Source organism: Barbus barbus (genome assembly GCF_936440315.1).
Source record: "Barbus barbus genome assembly, chromosome: 30".
NCBI lineage: Eukaryota > Metazoa > Chordata > Actinopteri > Cypriniformes > Cyprinidae > Barbus > Barbus barbus.
Genome location: NC_136758.1, coordinates 9,197,326 through 9,219,363, shown reverse-complemented (window position 1 = coordinate 9,219,363; position 22,038 = coordinate 9,197,326). Strand labels below are relative to the sequence as shown.

At 38.4% G+C, this 22,038-nt stretch overlaps 1 protein-coding gene across 1 annotated transcript in view; it reads right to left on the bottom strand.

The window, feature by feature from the left end:
- LOC306850001 (kinesin-like protein KIF26A) overlaps positions 1-22,038 on the bottom strand; it is a gene marked incomplete at its 5' end in the record, with an annotated part of 90,531 nt that overhangs the window by 3,273 nt on the left and 65,220 nt on the right. Inside the window, 9 exons of the mRNA XM_079385407.1 lie at positions 1,145-1,335; positions 1,510-4,819; positions 5,143-5,305; positions 5,894-6,053; positions 7,681-7,864; positions 12,069-12,331; positions 14,046-14,139; positions 15,665-15,874; positions 19,417-19,600. Coding sequence (XP_079241533.1) covers positions 1,145-1,335; positions 1,510-4,819; positions 5,143-5,305; positions 5,894-6,053; positions 7,681-7,864; positions 12,069-12,331; positions 14,046-14,139; positions 15,665-15,874; positions 19,417-19,600 — 4,759 coding nt within the window. The remainder of the gene's footprint in view (positions 1-1,144; positions 1,336-1,509; positions 4,820-5,142; positions 5,306-5,893; positions 6,054-7,680; positions 7,865-12,068; positions 12,332-14,045; positions 14,140-15,664; positions 15,875-19,416; positions 19,601-22,038) is intronic.

Below are 22,038 nucleotides of genomic sequence, written 5' to 3'. Positions count from 1 at the left end.
GAAAAAGCTTTCAGATCGCTGATAATCTTTGGTTTATAGCCACATAGCCGTTGCTTTCTTCAAATTCTTAATTGTGGTTTAAGACAATTTAGTTTCCCATGACTTAATGTTGAATTTGGGATGAATAATTATTATATAATTATGTTATAGTTGTGTTATTAAATCCTACAATTATTACATTATATCTTGACACGATCACTATTGATATACCAGTAAACTGTTATGGATGCATTTATAAAATCCTGGATCTTTAGAAAAGCTTGTATTTGTAAAATACTACAGTCTCTGGGGGTTGAATAATTTTGATGGGAACTATAAATGCCCTCCTATTATTCAATACCCCTATGCCTGGATAAATACTCCTGTGCATGCTATAATGCTATAGCATGTATATATAATGCTATATAAGACACATGCTTTGAGGTAAATATTGTCCAATGCAATACCAATTGGTCTTAAAAACACTGACAGACAAATTTAAGATTATCTTCTTGGATTTATGTGAGAACATTACCCTGCTGATTTAATGAGAGAAAAGATAACATTATTTTAACTGCATCATTTTACTTCAACAGTTTTACACCCTTTCTTGCTTGCTGCTATGCTTGTTTGCTCCTGCCCAAACCAATTAATTCCAGATAGTAAATTGCTTTTCGTCACTCTAGTATTTCAAATGCAACCATTTTTCCTTTTCCCAAAAAAAACCTGTTTTTCTCATTCCCTATTACTGGTAGTTTAATGCCCTACGCTGTACATTATCTTAATACTTTTTAATAAGAAGCAAAGGACAAAACCGTCACTCAGTATCCAGAGTTTGAATATAATACATGAAGCATATTGCTGAGATAATAATATTGCTCTTTATATACGAAAATCTATATCAAAGTAATTCTTTGGGAAGGTAGTTACGGACAAAATTGGTCTCTGACATCTCAGCTATGTACTGTGCAAGCATAGTTATACATAGTTATTCATCCATGTATTATTCATCACATGTTGTAACTATCCTATGTAAGATGCATAAATAAGCAAGCATGTATAACATGTTTTACATTCCCATGAGAAGGAGCTAAGGATAAATATGATTGCACTAAACCAGATCTAAAGTTTCCAAAAAAAAAAAACCCAGACAACCCATTCTAACCTCATCTGTCTTTTCTTGTCTTCGCCGCTGAAGCCTCTCCATGTCATCAATTTCATACACTTTGATCTCAAAAGGCTCATTCAGTGGCCCGGATATAGGGGGAAGGTCAACCCACTGTCCCGTGGTCCCAGACTTCCCCAGGGAGGAGGTGTCCGGTAAGGGAGCTGGGATGAGACGCCTCCTCTGGAGGCCTGGTCCATGGAGAGACAAAGGGGAATATGTGATACAGGAAAGTAATTAGGACATGGAAACATTACATGGATGGGTAAAGAAATAGCAAGCAAGCAAAAATATGTTGAGTAATAGGAGAATTCTAAGCTAATCAAAAACTTCAGGTCTTCATAGACAATAAGAGATGTACTCACCATTTGACCTCTTCTTGGGTGCTTTGGAGCTCCTTGTGCGGCCAGAGGAGGACATTCCACTCTCACTCATGGAGTCATGGGCTGAAGAAGCACTACCAGTAGCTTCACTGTCACGGATCATGCTCTCATATCCACTGCTCCCTCCACTGTGGTAGAAGAGTGCAGTTCGTCCCATGGCAGGAGGCAACTCTCCACTTAAGACACTACTGTTATCGCTTCCATGGCCACTGCTGTAGCGTTGAGGTCGTCTGGGGGCTGTGATCTTACTATATGGAGATGGGAGAATGGGGATTGGGGTATGCTTGTCATCATTGAGGTTCACTCCACTGTCATTGCCACTGTCTGAATCACCCGAGCCCTTTGCATGTTTCCCAGAAGGATTGGCCGAGGCCAACTCACTAACACGACTGTTTGCTGCCCGCATTGCTTGCTTGGTACCCATTATTGTTCCTCTTGTGGATTTACCATTGCCTCCCACTGTTGCTCGAGGTAATGCAGTCTTTCCTGAAGGTGGAAGGTTGGCATTCCTTGTTGCAGGTGCCACAAGAGACTTAGTGGATGAGCTCAGGGCTTTGGAATTGCTTGCAGATAATGTACGAGCTTTGTTTGCATTAACAGGTATTTGTCTAGCATTAAGGCTGCCTTTGACAATCCCACTTTTTACTGGGTTTATACAAGAAGGTGGAGAGGTAGCAATTGGGGAAGAGGTGCCAACAGGTGAACCAAATCTACCGACCGACTTGCTTAACTTGCTGTTGAGACTAGCACCACTGTTTTCTCGACTAAGAGCAGGTTTCGACCCCAAAGATGACAAACTGTCACATCTTTCTAGAGATATCTGGCTTCCATAAAGCTGCCCTGTATCAACTCTAGCTCCTCTAGCTTTGAGACTAGAGGTTGCTTTTATCAAACTATGCTCTGACTTTAAGTTAGACGTTCTTAAACTGTTTGAATCTCCTCTAGAGCTAAGATCCATATCATCCTCTAAACCTGTAGCCCTTGGTGCTAAAGACTTTCCTGCCTCATAAGCAGACTTTAAGGCACTTGAGGGAAACAGAATTCGATTCTTTTGATCCAAACTAGATTTGCGAACTGGAGGCGGAGGTGGGGATACATTGGCAGGTTTTGACATACTCTCCTCCTGCTTGCTTGCTTTTCCACTTTTTCCTAAAGAGGAGAACTTTAAACTTCCTCCTGAGGAACCAATATCTTGAGCAAGCTTGACATCAATGGATGAATGTATGACTGGAACTGTCCCGAGTGTTGTTGCACCTCGTCTGAGCTGTGGCATCTTGCTCGGGGACTCCATCTTTCTGTTGTTGCTAGATTTTTCACATCCATCCACCACCCTTTGGGATGGGTTTGACCCTAGTGTTTTGGGAAATCGAGGTACACTGTTGCTGCTTGTGCCTGCTTTTCTTGCAGGAATTCCACTCATTCCATTTTTAACCAGTCTGGACGAACCTGAATTAGAGGTTATAGAAGACTCCAGTGAGCTATCTACTTGGTGCCATGGATCTGGTATGCAGTCTTGCCTTGGTGGCTCACGTCTCCAGTTGCTACTGGAGCTGCTTCCACTGATACTGCTACTCTGGGCTGCGGATGAGGTAGGTTTTAATTTCCTGGAAAGACTACACTGAACAACTTGAGAATCTTGAAAAGACTTGGGATTGGATAAATGAATGGTATTTGCCTTTGCTAGTTTTGGTAAACTATTGGCAGACTGTTGTGGGGCCTCTGGAGTGGATGGGCACTTGGTAAGAGAGAGTTTGCCTGATATAGCACTGTCACTGTCCAAATCTGAGAAGCTACAGCCACTATCATTCAAAGAGTTTTTAGGTTCCTTTTGAGGGCTGCTTTGGAACATCCTAAGAGAATCAAGGTAGAAGCTGCTGTCTGGGACAGTATGAGTACCTTGAGGGAGAAAGACATCTACTGTTTGGGCACCTTCACTCTCCAGAGTACAGACACTTACTTCACTAAGCCATGAAGTGATAGATGAACCACGGCTGCCAAGTGAAGTACATGCTTTCTCCTTTAATGGTGCCACCATTTTAATGTTTGCCTCTGAGGTACCAACATTGCATGTATAGGCATCAAATTCATCATTGATACTGCTAATGATGCTCACTGGTCGTGATCCCGAGGCAAGGGCCTGCAGTGAGCAATCACTATTGAAGCTCACAATACTGGAGGGCCTTCCATTGTCCACAATGTTGCCAATTGATAACTCTTCCACAAGAGTGAATACTAGCTCATCCTCACCATTTAGCTCCACTGGCTGTTTAAGGGTTACAGTTGTCCTTAATATGTCCTTCTCCATGCACCTTTCCCTAAGATTGGACCTCATTTCCCCTGACGTCCTGGGATTAAGATGATGGACTTTTACAGGTGAGTTCTCATTTGAATCACCTCTTTTTTGATGACTCATCCCAATTGGTGGTATCCTTGTGGCTGACTTTTCTTCACCTTGACTACTGACCCTGACATAGTCTTTTTGTTGTGGAGGTGGGGGAGCAGGCTTGGGTAACTTTTTACTGAAAAAAACCTTTTCCCTAACCACAGGCTCTGAGTTTTGGGATACTGTCAGTTTACTTTGTTTTACTGGAGTGCATAGGAGTGTTCCATTATCTGACATCTGCACCTTTTCACCATCTGCACTTGTCCTACTCTCAGACATTTCTCTGAGATCTTTGTCCAGTGTCGTACTTTGAAACTTGGAATGTTCTAATTTGGATTTGTGTTTTGGACTGCCAGGCAGTTTACTGTCTACAGAAATTGACCTTTTGGATATGCTGTCCTGTGTTGATAAGAGCGTTTTGGTAGGAGTCTTGGGAGAAACTGAAATGTAGCCAGAGCCGTCTTTCAACTTGGTTGCATCACGGTCCATTTTAGGACTTGCAGAATTCCCTCCAGATTCTCCAACAAAGTCTGTAGGTTCCTCACTACCATCGATACACTCTAATCGCTCCTGAAGTTCAGCAAAGGTGTTACATTTGAAGTGATCATGGTCAACTGGCCCTTCTTTCCCTCGTTGCTTACGGTTAAGAGAGGGGATGATAGGAACAAAGGCTGGGGGTCCTTCGTTGTCGCTGAGCTCTCGATCAGAGATGGCAGCACCACCAGGACCAACATAAATCACAGTGTCACATGATTGCTCACTACTTGAAGAGTAGTCAGGATCACTGAGGAATGATGGTAGATCTGGGTCAAGGGCCACAGTGCGAGGATGGAAGGGGCGCAAATGTGGTGGTCGACGGATCCTTCCTTCATCACAGGAACTCTCTCCTCCAGAGGAACTGGATGCATACTTAACAAAGACAAAGTATCATTTTAAAAAACCCTGGAACTCTGGTGTGGTATAGTTGTAACCGTGTCACTTAAGTATGAACACAAGGGCAATACATAAAGTGACTTTTTATGCCCTATGACAGTAAATCTTATGATACTCCGTTACAATCTCCTTATAATTGTTGCTGTTAATGTGCACTAAACATATTTATATGTCATTATTCCAAGACAATTGATATAATTTGGTATAAAACTGGATCTTAACTGGATTTAACTGGATTCTCCAAATACAGTATACAATTATTTTAAGAATTCCTAAATTCTAGTCAGTTAATAATTTACCTTTGATTTCTTTTTCCTCATCTGATGGATTCGGGAGGCCAGCTGAATGGTGGTAAGAGACTCTGCATAATTGGCAGGGGAGTCAGAGATGTGGGCAATCATGGTTGTCCTACAGTTGATGTTCCCCAAGGAATCTCGCAGTAACATGGTGAGCTTGCTATCCCTGGAAAAATAAATTTTCATGGTCAGCATAAACACAGGTTGATAGATTGACAGCAGAGAGTCAGCTGTTTACTGAAGTACTGAGGAAGCTAACTGTTCTCTAAAAGTGCAGAACCATTGAAAGGTTCACTATACAGTCCTACCAAGATATTAATCACAAAAAGCTACAGATATGTCTATACTGCAATTCTGCCAAATGTGAATATGTTGTAGAATGGTGAGAAATAAGGCATATGCAATTTGCAATATTTTATTTTATTTATTTTAAAGAGGGGCATGTTCTATGAGTTCAGCAAAATACAGATACATAGCAGTGCATTAGTCAAACAATAAACCTGTCAACACAAAGATCACAGGTACAAGCTTGTTGCTCACATCTTTCATTATGTGCTCAAATGCTTCAGTATTACATCCTCTATAAAAACGCAAAAGACCTCAGGAAGACATTCAGAATTATCATGAAATTCTATTTATGCTAGTAATGCTATTTTATTAGAAATCTTATATCAAAGATGCTAGAACCATATCTACACATTTGAAGCAATATGATTTTCTTATTATTTTGTGGCAAAGATCTACATTTTCTTACCTGTATGGAACATGTTTAGCTCCATTGGCCAAAGCCAGTATCACATTTCCTAATGCAGTCAGAGACAGACAGAGACCTCCTCCTGCATCCCTGTTCTTACAAAGCACCTTCTCACAGCTTCCCAAGTCAATCAGATGCAATCTGCTCCTACCACCAGACACTGATGGAGGGGGGAAAAAAGGAAATGGGAGGTGATCCCTGGTGTCCCACACTACAACCGGTGCAAATTTACTGTCCTTCCACTTATAAAAATTAATTTCAGTTAAATTTACACCAGCTCTGCTTTGATCTAGCAATTCACATTCATTAACATTCATTGTATAGATTAATTATAACAAAATCATGGAAACACAATAGTGTTTATAAATATTTAGAGAGATAAAAGCCAATAGGCAAAAGCAAATAGAAGAGTAAATGTCAAATAGTTAATTCCCAAAGCTTATCGCAAATAAAACTACTTACATTATGAAGTTTAATTCCAAAGTATTATGGTTGCAGAAAAAGCAAACTTGACCGAACTAAATAAATGAACACAGCACAGATGATTGCTTGACTGTACAGATAATACAGATTAAATTCTGTACAGATAATTCCAGTTTAATAATCCTTAAGGATTCCATTACAATTGTAATGGAAGCTACAAATACACTGTCAACCCCACTCATTACCGGTCTCACTGAAAGTTTGAGACGCTGCCAGTGAGGTTATACCAAACTGACGACACTCCCACACTGAGGTAATGTCGGGCAAAGTGAGGAGTGGCAAATAACAGATATATTAATAAACATCCCAAGAGAAGACCTGCGGCTGACAAGACTGTGTGTGATTTATTCATGAGTAAGGTACCCAGCCCGTTATGATTCAAAGACAGAACAAGCTGGCCTAGATAAACACCTATGTTCATACTATACTCTAAATATATAGACAAGTGAGTCTCTGTGATCTACTCATCTTTGGCCTGTGAATATACCAGATGTGTTAATCTGGATGCTGTACTGACGTGTAACTGTTTCAATGAGTATATCCTCAGCTATGTCTAGCAAGTACAATGAATATACAGTAGTTCCTGCTCATTCACTAAAATAAGGACACTAAAAGACATTCTTAATTCATGGTTCAGCTACAATTGTTTTATTTCACACAAAGTCATACAGAAGGATGATGGGTGAATTGACAATCGACCAACACTATGTTATTACACATGATGATACAGAGAAACGTTAGACCTTGAAACACTATATCATTACATTTGTGAAAAGTGTGGGGAACCTATTTCCTCTATTCCTAGCCATTTTTTTGTCTGCCATTTGGCCATTTCTAAAAGTGGGTTAAAATCAGCAGGCTTAATGAAGCCATTTAAAGAAGCTTCCATGGCAATTTCACTGTTATGAGATGGTGACCAACACTGTATTTACCTATGCAAATTTGCAGCATGATGACAGTGACAGGTACTACAGTGCTATGATTAGAGCAGTTAGCTGCTCATGAATTATTACTATCTGTTAAAATTCCCATTAAAGTTTAATGAAGTGGTCAAAGCACACATGATTGATTTCCCTCCTACCAGGATGGAGCGAGAGGCAAATTGAAGGGATTCTGGTAGCGCTCTGATTTGGCCTGTAATATCACAGCTATTACATTAATAAGCTTGAGATGTATTTTCCCTTTCACTGAGAAAATGAGGAGGAGGAGAAGGAATTAGACTAGACTGAGTATAATCGATTTAGCACAAGTGGAGCCTTCAACAATGTAGCAGTATCATTTCATACAGTGCAAACAAGACTTACTTCCACCCTTGCCGCTCTTCTCCATACGGTACTGGTAGATGTGTAAGGTGAACAGCATGTGGGAGTTGCGGCGGTCTTCCTCATCTGCATCTGGCCGGTTGGTGCTACGTGCTGCGATGGCAGCATCAAGAAACAGGGCGGCCTTCTCTGCAGTGGGAGCCCTTAATTCGCTCTGGTTCTGGAGCTACAACATGGAGATAATTGTTAGGTTTAAGTTATATATAGTTATATATGATTTTTGAGTTATATATGGTGAAAAAAAATTCTGTAAAATACTGTCAATTTAATTTAATTTAAGTTTTTATTGGAAATGAAAACTACAAAGTATCATATAATTTAAAATGAGATATTACAGTAAAAATAAACAGATGTTATTCAAGTCAAAAAATATTATTTAATATGATTTCATTATGACTACAAACTACTATATTTGTTTAAAGTTCAGACCTGGTAGAAATAGAATCTTCAAGTGTCAACTCCAAATTGTTATATTGTTTATACTATATTGTCATAAGGTTTAACCCTAGTTGGAGTTGACGAAGAAGGAGCTCGAGATAATTGAGCCTCTTTACACAGTTCTAGACAATTAAATTGAGTCTCTGGGGCAATAAGAGCAACAAATACACCCATAGAGGGAGAAGGATTACTGATGAGAGTGAGTGGTGGATAAAGAGGGCAAGAGGGCAGCATCTCTGCTCCTGCAAAAAGCCTGATGGAACAAATGAAACATCCACTGACCATATTTATGGTCTTCTTCAAGGAAGCAATTAGGCTGAATAGAATGGATCTTAGTTCCCTGCATGCCTTTCCTTGATATTCCTGATAGGCTTACTGACTCAATCAGTTGTATTTTTTAAAAAAAACAGCCATCAAAAACATATTCCTTTAGAACAATAGCGGCCACTTTCCTGGAGTGTTCGCCAACTGCCTGTGGCCAACGAGCCACTCTAAACTAAAGTGAGGCGAGAATGGTGTTCAAACCCACTCCCCAGATTTGAACTTCACAAGCCTCTAGGCAGGCTTTGATGTGCTGCTTCATATGGACCCCCCCCCCCCCCCCCCCCCCCCCCCAAAAAAAAACAACAACATCTGATGCCAACACCTGGCAGCGCTTTTAACTACCCCTCTACCTACCCCCTTCTGATTTTTACCCCCTTCCGAAAGAAGGCAAGGGGGAGGGTGAAACAGCGCAGCAGCTCACCCAGATGGATCCTGATGGTGCACTGAGTAAAAACAACCACCACAACATCTGGCCTTTAATTTGAGATTTAGTGATTAATCTCAGCTAAAAGTGATCTGTAATAACTTCTATTGTTAAGTGAGGGACAGCTAAAATCTATGAAAACTACTTAACGATAGAACAAATATAATACAATGATCAACAGAGATGTGACCCAGGCATAGTATACTCACTATAGATAGTGAGTTTTCATCCCATTCCCTTGTCTCTCTCAGAATCTCTAATGTCTTACAATAAAAAAATACAGCTAGCATACTAAATATATTTTGTTTTATAATTTAACATAAATATATATAATAATAGTAAAATTATAAAAAATATATTTATATTGTAAAAATTTATATAAATATTAATTATTTTTAATTATTTTAATATTATACTTTTTACATTTTACAACACAAATAATATAGAACACAAAATATACACACTACCATTATCGATTAATTGATTGATTGATTGATTGATTCAAAAATTACAATAATATAAAATCAATCACTGAAAACCCTTAATCAGTCAGCCACTAGCAATAACTGTTCATTTTCACTTTTTATAGTATGTTACTACCATGAACTGTAAAACAAGATGGACAGTGCATCTGTCTGTCTGTAACATACAGGTGCATCTCAAAAAAGTCCGCTGTGTTCTCAAAACTCTGGCAGTTTGATAATACCTAGAATATCAAAATCGACTGCGGGCGGCAGATCCTTTTCCTATGTAGCACCCAAACTCTGGAACAATCTACCTAATACTGTTCGGGAGGCAGACACACTCTGTCAGTTTAAATCTAGATTAAAGACGCATTTCTTTAACCTGGCTTACACATAACAAACTAATACGCTTCTATTATTCAAATCCATTAAAGGATTGTTAGGCTGCATTAATTAGATCAACCAGAAGCGGGAACACTCCCCATAACACATGATGTACTCATTACATCATGAGAAGAATGGCATCTACGCTAATATTTGTCTGTTTCTTTCTTATTCTGTTTCTCAATCCGTGTCCAGATCAGATGGTGGATCGGCGCCGGGAGATGATGTCTGCGGCGCTGATCGTCGGCGGAGGCCGGACACCTAGATGAGCCATATCCCCAGTGAAGACCTCGACTTAAAATACAATAAAAATAAAAATAAAACAAAATAACTCAAAATATAATAAAATACCTAACTACATAATACTATTATTGTTAGAAATTGCAACAATATAAAAATAGAAATATAATACATTTATACATTTAAAATTTTAATTAAAACAATAATATACAAATATGAAAAATGAATAAATATATTTTAAAATAATAAAAAGTACAATATAAAAAAAAAATATATATATATATATATATATATATATATATATATATATATATATATACATACAACATAAATATATTAAATGAATTAAACTATAAATTAAAATTATAATAAACAAATATATATGATAAAAATAGACAGAGAAACAATAAATACATTAAACTATACATTACGATTATAGCAAATGAATAAATCATATAAATGAAAAACTTCAAATAATGAATAAAACACAAATATAACAAATACATTAAATTATCAATTAAAATGCCCCATTGGGACAAGACCATGGGAATCAGATAAGCCGTTTGCACAATCTGACATGGCTGGGGTTGGAATTGAACTGTGGGTTTCGTCTGGCCAGAGGAGAACTGGCCCCCCGACTGAGCCTCGTTTCTCTCAAGGTTTTTTTTTCCATTCTGTCACAGAGGGAGTTTTGGTTCCTTGCCGCTGTCGCCTCTGGCTTGCTCAGTTGGGGACACTTAATTTCTAGCGATTATCGTCAATTTGATTTCACAGATACTATTTAAACTAAACTGAGTTAGAAAATGACATCTCTGAATTCAATAATGAAATGCCTTTAACTGAAAATTGAGTGTTTAATCTTATTATACATTACTGACACTCTATACACCAATTTCATACTGTTAAGTGCTTTGACAATCTGTATTGTTAAAAGCGCTATATAAATAAAGGTGACTTGACTAAGGAGAAAAATAACTGTACTGTTGCTCAGTGGTCCAAACTCCTCTTTTCAGATAAATTAAAATTTTGCATTTTATTTGGAAATCAATGTCTGGAGTCTGGAGGAAGACTGGAGAGGCACAGAATCCAAGCTGCTTGAAGTCCAGTTTGAAGTTTCCACAGTCAGTGATGATTTGGGGTGCCGTGACGTCTGCTGGTGTTGGTCCATTGTGTTTTATCAAGTCCAGAGTCAATGCAGCCGTCTACCAGGAGATTTTGGAGCACTTTATGCTTCCATCTGCTGACAAGCTTTATGGAGATGCTGATTTGCTTTTCCAGCAGGACTTTAGCATCTGGCCACAGTGCCAAAACCACTTCCAAGTGGTTTGCTGACCATGATATTACTGTGCTTGATTGGTCAGCCAACATGCCTGACCTGAACTCCATATGGAATCTATGGTATATTTTCAAGAGAAAGATGAGAAACAGTCGATCCAACAATACAGAGGAGCTGAAGGCTCAATAGTGCCTCAGCAGCACCACAGGCTGATCGCTTCCATTCCACACCTAACTGATGCTGGAATTTGTGCTAAAGGAGCCCTTACAAAGTATTGAGTGCACAAATGAACATACTTTAAAGAACTTTAACTTTTCTGGTTTGCAAATCCTTTTTTTGATTGATCTTAGGAAATATTCTAATATTTTGAGATACTGGATTTTGACTTTCATGAGCTGTAAGCGCTAATCATCAAAATTAAAAAAAAAAAAACTTTTGAAATGTCTTACTTTACATGTAATGAATCTAAAATGTATATGAAAGTTTCACTTTTTGAAATAAGTTACAAAAAAATTCAGTTTTTCACGATATTCAAATTTTTTGAGATGCACCTGTAACTCCCCATTTGTATCAAACATCAAAGTACTAACTGAAAACCAAACTTATTTTTTACTATTTTTTTGGTTGGCTCATGTCCCATTCGTTTACATGGAGAGGAGGTGGGGTTTCTGACCTATACTCCAAGGATGTGATTAAAATATTTTGGCTTAAATTTTCAAGACATGTGAGGCACACTTGGTCACTACATGACAAGCAACACTGTCAGTGCTTTATCAGGAAAAAGAAGTTAAAATTGACGTCCAGGTGTGGTGTTACTGACCTGTGTGCCGCAGATGGGGTCCTCACGCAGGTAGACACCAGGCGACTGGCCGTCCTGCAGACTTCCTGTGGGCACATCAGAAAGCAGATCCTGCAGGCTTTCGTCCTTGCCGTAGATTTCCACGGCTGACACCCGTACCGAGAAGCGCGTGCCAGTCTTCTCCTTGCGCTCGTTGATGAGCTTGAACAGCCAGGAGATGGCACAGGGTGCAATGCCAAGGCTCTGTGTGGAGCTGTCCATGCCAATCATGGTGTATGTCTTGCCTGGTGAGAGACAGGCAGAGAGAAAGCTGTTGATTCTGGCAAGGTGATGAAGATGATGAGCACTCAATGAGCAAGTGTTTTAAGCATTGGTATTTCTATCACTGATTTGACGAGATATCCCCCTTTCATAATAAAACACATATCATAACACATTATTAGCATCTGATGATCTGATGTTTTAAACTGCTGACACAAGATCCTTGCACACAAAAGGTCATTGCACACTGAGTCTGAAATTTTTGACCGAAATTTTCGCACATTAAAAAATAAATAGTACCTCACGTTGTGTCAATCAGGTTTACACACTGCCTCTGAAACTTTCGTCCGTCATAAAAAGATTCGGATCAGGTTTCTGCGTTTTCGCATCCATAGCATGTATTTTGATTGGAAAGGAAGAGGAATACGAAAAAACGGAAAAACGCATGCAAAAACTTCGGACTCAGTGTGCAATGACCTTAAATCTTAAATTTCCATATGCATTTTATTGTATTCGTAATACTTTCCTATCAAAATTCTTGCTACAGATGCAAAAACGCAGAAAATCAAACCTGATCCCAATTTTTTCTGATGGACGAAAGTTTCAGAGGCAGTGTTTAAATGTGATTAACACAACAAGAGGTAATATTTTTTTTTTTTTAACGTGCGAAAATTTCGGACAAGAAATAAGATTTTTTTTGGAATGTCAGATTTTTTCAGTTTTCACTGTACCCTTTCAGATGCTGTGGCAAGGGGATGAAGTAAAATGGAGCCGACAATGGGAGAATGAGTCGAGAGATGTCCTTACGCCAATTAAGACACTGTTTTTTGTCAACAGCTTGGTCTCTATTTCTGCTGCATCATGCTGGTTGGCCCACAAATCTCATCAGTCCAAAATCAAGCTTCATACAGCCATTAAATACGACTGGCTGCGAGTGCATTTTTGCATTCACTCTGAACAGACAAATTGTTTATCTTTGAGATCTTACTGCATCGCATCTCGTTTGGAGTGTAATTTTATTCTTTATTATAAAAGAATAAAGTTTGTTTTCCTTTTATCACAATGTAATTACTTTCTCTACCATGAAAGTAGTTTTGTTAACATAACCAAGGCTGCATGGAAGGGTAAAATAATAAATAAGAGGTTATGTTAAAATGTAAATAATTAATATGTGGAATGTGTTTATGTTCTCAATAAAATTGTATCTCAGATACAGGAAAATTCCTGCTTTATTTCCCTTTACATATTCAGTGTTATGTCAAAGAGACGTTAAAGAAACGCCATGGTTTAGAACATCAATTATACAAATAAAACAAAATAGTGATGAATACTGTTCCATGTGGACAGTCTCGCTTTAAAAGTGTCATAAATAATGCTTAAATGCTTAGACTGCATGTAGTAAATGATGCAGGATACCATCACAACATCTAACAAGCATAATTGGCAATAGTGCAGAACTCTAATGCAGTCTATTGTGAGGGTCAATTAGTCAGCTTTTAATTATACTCTCTAGCCTCTGGTGTTTCATACAGATGCACACACACACACACACACACACACACACACACACACACACATGCACACAATTAAATGCCCCACTCATGCCCATTCTGAAAACAAAAAGCACTTTTTTTACCTTAGGTTTTGATATTAGACATCAAAGTGTCTTTGCAAACTGTGGAACAAGATCAGTGGGTGTCATATTCAGTTAACTGCAAAGTATTAAGGATAACTTACCAACTTTGACATGACCAAAGCAGAAAATACACCCATCGGCTCCATTAACCACTGATTGAATAACTTCAGCCACTGTCCCTGAGCAAACTTCAGCCTGTGGAAAACAATTAAATAATTAAAACCTGTCTGGCATTGTAATAAGTTAACATGTGCATCATATAGCAAGTCAACTATGAATAAAGTCCAAGATGGGTTTTTTTATGGTAACTATACTGTTCTTAGGAAAATGTTTATTTAAAATTCTAAACAACTGTGCACAACAGAATCTTAATAATCAATGTTCTGCTGGTTTTTAACATTCAGTTGAGCTATGAAATGTAACTAAATCTTTTTTGGCAGAGTAGACAGAACCTAATCTTTTCTTTGATCCGGTGATCATTGATTTATTCACTAGCAAAAGAAAACCACAGAAAGCACCAACAAGGCAGATCCTCATCACAGATTCATCAGACATGGGGGTTTTACTCAGGCTGCACTGTGTGGCCATAACGCTACAATCTGTTCCACTAGCCCCAGTCCCTGGAGACAATTTGGGACTGCAGCAATTTCCTCCCATACATCATAACACACACACATTCTTACAAAAAAAAAAAAAAAAAACAGAACAACAGCTCAGTGCTTTGCTAAGAAATATGTCCCTGCAGTCCCACTAAACCACACACACAGTAGATTTGGAGGATTTACAGTTACATGACTTCACTGGCACTGAGCACTGAGACCTAAAAGCCTTCTGCTGGCCATGAGTAAAGGAACTCCTAATCGATAAGCTCCACAGATCTTGTCTTGTGCATGCGAGTTCTTCAACTGAAAATTCTATTACGGTTCGGTTTCTAAGCAAAGTAAATGGCTTTGCTGTCCACTGTCCACATATGGAGCTGCATTTTAAATTAGTATCCAAACTGAAATGGAGCCTCGAAAGTGAATGATTTGGAACATTATTGGCAACTACAAATACCATGGTAAAACTATATGTTCTACTGATATAATGTCAAATAAAGAATATTTGATTGGTTGTAAATTAGGATGTATACTTTTGTCTTTTAATATTTGGCCAAAATTATTTATCTAAAACCTATGGTATCTTAGAAGACACCACAATGTCCTTGCCTATCTTTGCTTATGACATATTTTGAAGCAGAAACTTATAAACTTATCTAATAGAAACTTATCTGGCTTTTCTTATGGTTCTTTACATAAGTACTTCAAGTGACAACCTTATTAGTCTTGAAGTGGCATATCTAAATTGTTCACACTTAATCATCAAGTTTCTCAGTCCCCTACAGTTCCTCTTCCCTATTTGTGTCCATTTGTTAGCCACTTATCTTAAGATGGATGCCACTGCAGCTTTGGAGGACAGATAATGAACTGTGAATGAGCTGCTAAATATGCGAGTCTGGAATTCAAACTATTTTCTATACTTAAAGAAACAGCTGTTGGGCTCATACTTTGAAGAACGATGGTGTCCCAAAACAGGCCTTTTTACATTAAGCCCCTTGCCCTGCAAAGAATGTGTGTGTGTGTGCTTCTCAAATATCTTTTTGACACTAACAAAATATTTTCACTTCAAACTTCAAAAGCAAATGCCAACAAAATGATAACATCTTCACAGCGGCTCTTACTTGAGAGGCATCTTGGGAAAAAACAGAGTCAAAGGCAAACATCTTTGGGGCGGGCAGCACTGCTCGTCTATGCACTGAGGTGGGCTGTGTGTTGAGCGAGGGATCGTAGAGGGTCAATTGTTTCTTACGAGTGTCCACCTTCAGGAAGGACAGTGACTCGGATGAATCCACAATCCCCAGTGATGGACAAATCCGCATCATAACTTTGACCTGGAGCACATAGAAAAAAAATGCTATTGATAAGCAGAAGCAGAAAATTCCATTAACACTGTAATATAACATTGTAGGTCACATAAAACGATTGATACGTTGATGACAAGAAAGAGCTTCCATGATTCCAGAAGGAAAACAGTTTAAAGGTGCCATAGAATGCATCAACACAATATTTTTAATTGTTCTCTGATATCTACATAGAAGGTATGTGACTTAAGGTAAGGGCAAAAAATCTCCAGAAACGGTTTTACATGTCCATTTAAAACCCTAGAATTTGTCCCTAGAATGAAATTTGGAAGGGTCATGAATAATAATGTTGAGCTCTGCTCTTATTGGTTGTTTCACAGTGTGGGTCAATGTTGAGCTCTGCTCTTATTGGCTGTTTCACAGTGCGGCTCATTTCAGTAGCTCACACAGCAGGAAGGAAACACGGGGAAAATATATATTTCAATACATTCTCACCCAGTTATATTGTTGGGTAATTATACTGTAAATAAAATGTGGGCATTAGGGAGCCGCTATTAATATGCGGGGCATTGAAACTACTTTGGAATGCACGATTGCTTTTTAGTTTTCCATTCTATAGCACCTTTAAAACACATGCCAAATTCTTGGAATGTAATCTTTGTATTGATTCAATACAAATCGTTGGTTTCATATAGTTTTGAGAAAATAGTCACACCTCTCAAAATTCTTTTGATATAAGCAACTGCCAAATTTACACATGTAAATGTAATGTAAAATGTCATTTGGTGTAACCATGAAGCAAAAATTAATTACATATTTCCCTTACACCTTGTGTAATCATGTAAGTGAACAATGTATTAATAAGTGATAAAAAAATTATAAATAATAATAATATTTTTGGTAAGTCACACCACATGACATTTTACAACCTGAACTAACATAACCTTGTTAGAAAAAGGCCAACATATTTAAACATGTCATGTTTTTTTTCCCCCACAAATGTTGGTTTCACCACATGACTTTGATTTGAGAAAAAGTTATTCCAAATATTAATAAACTGTTTTTTTTTTTAAAAAGTATAATAAAGTAATACAATTATATTTTGAAATTCAAAAGTTTTCTTTTTAAGATATTCACTTTTAATAGTGTTTCCCTCCTCCTTCAATATGGTATCAGGACAGTTGTATTAATCTGTTATTTCCCCCAAAAAATAATAGAATGAATTTTAATTCAGAAATTTAAAACGTGCTAATCACAGAAGAGGTGTATTTAAGACATTTTCCATATGACTTGTATTTTTTATGTATTTAAAAAAATAATAATAATAGCCCAAAAAGAAAGAAAGAAAGAAAGATTATATCATTATATCATTAATTATCATTATATAATTTTATTTACAAATGCCTTATGACTGGAGTAGCTGTTACTGTTTCAACAATAACTGATTTTATAAGTCAAACTTTCTGCCAAGGAAAAAAAAAAAACTATCGTATCATCACTGTTAAAACCAGTCATTAACAAATAGACTGCCTGTAATACCACACATTGTCACGGTTGCGTCACGGTGCACCACTAAGACCATTTGCAGCAAATACAGTAAAGTAAAACAAACATACTGTAAGAGAACCTCATGCCCTTAATACAGCATTCAGAGCTGCACAAAGCCACAGTATTGCACGGGTGATTTGTAGCAGAGATATAATTACAACATTTGGGCTCCAGTGCTACGAAACAATGTCTGCACTGCTGATCCTATTCCACGGCACCCGGGGCCAAGCGGCATGCCTGCGCCACAGCGGCGGCCTGGCTTGAACTCCCCCTCCCGGCTCCACAGGGGCCGATTACACTGATGGACGTGTGCACATGGTGAACGAATTACGCCGGCCGTGACATTGGAAATAGGCTCCCATATATGACTGGCCCCGAATGGGACCAGCCACCCAGACACCACAGAAATGTGGGCTTGGGTTGAACCGTTGAGTTTTACATTTGTTGGCAATTTGATACGTGAGGAGGGTTTGATCCCCCTAGTGCTGCTGCTGGCTTCACACCTCCTAAACTCGGGTCTAGAAATGATGTCCCACAAGTTTCTGAGGCAATCCGAACAGTAATTATCTTGATGTGAAAATCTACTGACAACTAGTGCTCTGTACGTTTTGAGGCATCTGGCTATGTATGAGGAACAGACAAAAATATAAAGTCTAAATAAGTATGAGCATCCATAAGTCAGATTCGTTTTTGTGGTGTTTCGTATTAGTCAGACCACCGTCAGCGGCTTTGTAACCGATTAAGCAAGTTAAATCATTGCTGGAGCCTGTTAGTGAGGGAGATCACTCTGATAACTTAGCGAATCAGGGAACAAGAAGAAAAAACAGAAGAAGACAAAAGCTAACAAACAAAGTCAATAGGGCTCAGAATGAATTAAGTCTCTTCTATTTTTCATCTTCATCTTATGTGTGATGATTTTCAACAAATCTGTCTTTGATGAGCGAGATTGGTGTAAAATTTATAAAGCAAAGTGTTGCTTTTTTATGGTTGGTATATTTACAGAAACTTCCCATTTCCATTTTTGAATAACAAATACAGACTACTGTCATTTGCTGATATGGAGAGATTTTCCTCTCACACAGGTGCAGAATTTTTTGCCAGTTGGCTAACCCCCCATCATAACTTCCCCATCATTCACTCAATCGCATTTGCATCCATTCAATCTTGCATGTCACAACTGGTCATGAGACGCGTGAGAACCAATGGCACCAAACTGACATCGGTAATGACATGTGAATGGGATTTCAGAGCTCCACTGGAGCTATTTTCAGCTTGCTCCTCACACAAATCTATTGCATGATTTCTGAAGACTTGGAAAAGAGTGCAAGAGTCATAAGATCCACTTTGATGTTGTTTTTGTCAATTTTTGGAGCGTGACAGCCACTGGAATTACAGCACATGTCTTGCATCCTTCTGGACAATTTGGTCATTGTGCAAACAAAATGGTTACAGACGGCTGGGCAATTATTCTAATGCCCATAGCTTTTTATAGTTCTCCCAAAAGCTGCCAACAACTGGAGTCCATTCAGGCAGCATCAGATGCGTGTTTGCCGTTGTAGGAAGAGGAAGCTCATTAGTGAGGCTGGGATGTAATGAGTCCATTCTCAGTGGGTACTTATCAATCATTTCAGTGGGTTACAGCTTCTGGCATGATGTTCTACAACCATCTCTCAGAGCAGGTGGCATCTAATCTGGAACAAATCCTCTCCATCACTATATATATACTGTAATACGGTGCTAAAGACAAACCCTTTGGACAATGAGGAGGGGTGGTGTGTAGATGGTGAACAACTTGCTACTCTTGGCCACTATCCCAATCCAAAATCCCAAATACACAATCTGTTCATAATCAGCAAAATAACCGCCACTTTCTATCTGGGTTCGACTGGATAATGGATACGGAGTATTGCAAAAATTCTGCAAAAAACTAATGGTGAGAATTCCCAATCAACAACCTTAATGGTTAAGTTAAAAGAAGAAAGCGTTTGTCATAGTGCACTGATGTGGTGCGGTGGGTGTCTGACCTTGCCCATGCCAGGGTTTTCCTTGGCCTTTGACCCTGCCCTGAGCAGACATGGTGGAGCAGGTGGAGGTGAAAACTGAAGGACAGCACTAAAGTTAGTGGGGTAGATGGAGGGCTCCTGGGAGTATACCAGTGGCGGCTGCTGCTTCTTCCGTTTGGATGACAGATTCAGCTTCTGAGCAGCCCTGAGACAACAGACAAAAATATAACACAGATTAAGAGCTTATAATATTGAGTCAAATGAATTCTTTTTCTTTTCTTTTTTTTTTGGTTTGAGAAACAGATCATCATACAAGTCACACCAGAACCATAATCACGATAACATGTGTTTAAAAAAAAAAGACCTATTAAGCAACTAATCCAATCCTGATGAATTTAGGGATGGTTGATATGACCAAAATCCTATATCACGATATGAGTAATTTTATATCATGGTAACTAAATATATCACAATACAGTTATTTTTGCTTCAAAATTTTTGATACTACAGAAATTTCATAATTCTTGTCACCAGTGTCAATATCACAGAAAACTAAATGAAATATATAAAATCTATTCTTCACTGTGTAATTTGAAATATATATATATATATATATATATATATATATATAAAGTGACTGCTGTCACTTTAAGAGCTGCTCAGATCCAATATACTGCTACACGTTTTCTTTCTCAGCTGTTTGCTTTCACTTAAGACCTAAATTGCTGTGTTTATGAGGATACTTACAAAGATATGCATTTTGACACATGCAAGTGTGTATTAAACTGTGCAAGGCCTATAAAGTGGCAAAAATAACTACGTTCAATACTCCTGCGCTCTATGAGCACCGTCTTCACGTGTGCGTGCCTCTCTGACAGCGCTCAAAAGCAGTCTTCTGTCTCTCAGACAGTGTGTGCATATAGCGAAATTAGTTCTTTTTCGATGCTGATTGTGTTTCAACTACATAAAATCAATTCTTTTTAAACCACAATGTAAAAACGTTTATGCATGCAAACGATAAGTTTGCTCAATTCTAATGGGTCGGGCAAAGGGTGGAAAACACTCATGAAAAATAACATTTCAGTGTTCTTTGGAGACTTCAGTTATAAAGATAAATTAAAGCTGCAAGCAGCGATGAAAGGGCCCTCGCACCCGGGCTCACCGCCATCACGTGGCCATAGGAAAACAGGGAACAGCGGGCAATATGTTTTTAAAGTGGTAAATACAGAAGGAATGTGTCAAAGTCATTTATATGTGCCAAATTTCCTGCTGCCAACAGGAGGCGCTATGATTATAACTGAATATTGGCATGTAGATGTCTTCAAGCCAGAACTCCTACCAAACATGTGAAGTTTAGGGCACATCAGACATTTCATGTTTAAGTTAGTGTGAAACAAATAATTTGATGGCATTAATAGCATGCTTTAGCACTTAGTATGTGTTGCTTGCATGTTTGAGCATGTTTCTAACATGTTTAGCACACAATTTCATACTTTACTGTGTTGCTAGTAGTGTTAAACATGTCATTTCCTATTGACAGTAGGTAGCGCTATCACTATAACTGAATCTTGGCATGTAGAAGTGTTCAGGACAGGACTTGGGCACTGCAACTTACAGCAACTTCCTGTTTCACTGCATTAATAGCATGCTTTAGCACTTAGCCAAATGTTTCTACCTTGTTTTAGTATGTTACTAGCATGTTGCCAGCCTATTTAACACTTGCTGATATGTTTTAATATGCGCCTTGGAGTCCATAACAGTGTCAAACATGTCACTTCCTGTTGCCAGCAGGTGGCGCTATGACTATAACTGAATATGGGCAAAAGTATGTGTTCAGGACTGAACTCCTATCAAACGTGCAAAGTTTGGGGCAGATCGGACAATTCTTGCCTGAGTTACAGCAACTTCCTGTTTCATGGCGAAACATCAAACTTTGTCAGGCCATCAGGTACACTCCCCTTGATCGCAAAGGCCTTATGATTAACAGGCAGCAAATTTGAAGACGATCCGATTAAAAAGTACGAGGCCTGGAAATTGCAAAACTGCTCAAAAATCGTACAGTAAATTCAAAATAATGTACTTCCTGTTGGGTTTTGTTACAAGATATTTTTTGTAGATGGTGTGTTACACATATGTACCGATTTTTGTGCATGTACATAAAACGTAGCTTTTTTTTATAATTGTATACGCTATCGAGCCATTTTGACACCCACTTCTGAAACAAATATCAGATGTAAATTTTCGCCAGTTCTGACCCGTGTGCAAAGATTCATGAGCTTTGGAGCATGTTTAGGCTCTCAAAAATGCGATTCACTTTGGAGAAGAATAATAATAATAAACGGAGCAATTCCAATATGGTCCTCACACCATCGGTGCTCGGGCCCTAAATATGTGCTACAAAGATGTGTAATGAGGTATTTTTAGAATTAAAAACAAAGGTTCATCGAAGCAGTCGACTGAAATCTCTCAACTGCCGTTGCTCTGTCAAAGGGGGTTCCATTAAAATCAAGCCAAATCTCTTTGTCACCACAGCGAAAAATGACTTTCCAAGGAACCCTACAGTTTTAAGAATATTCTTTTTCACTCAGACAGAGGGGTGCATGTCCGCAAACCATTTTTGGTCTTTTCCTGATTGATTTAACG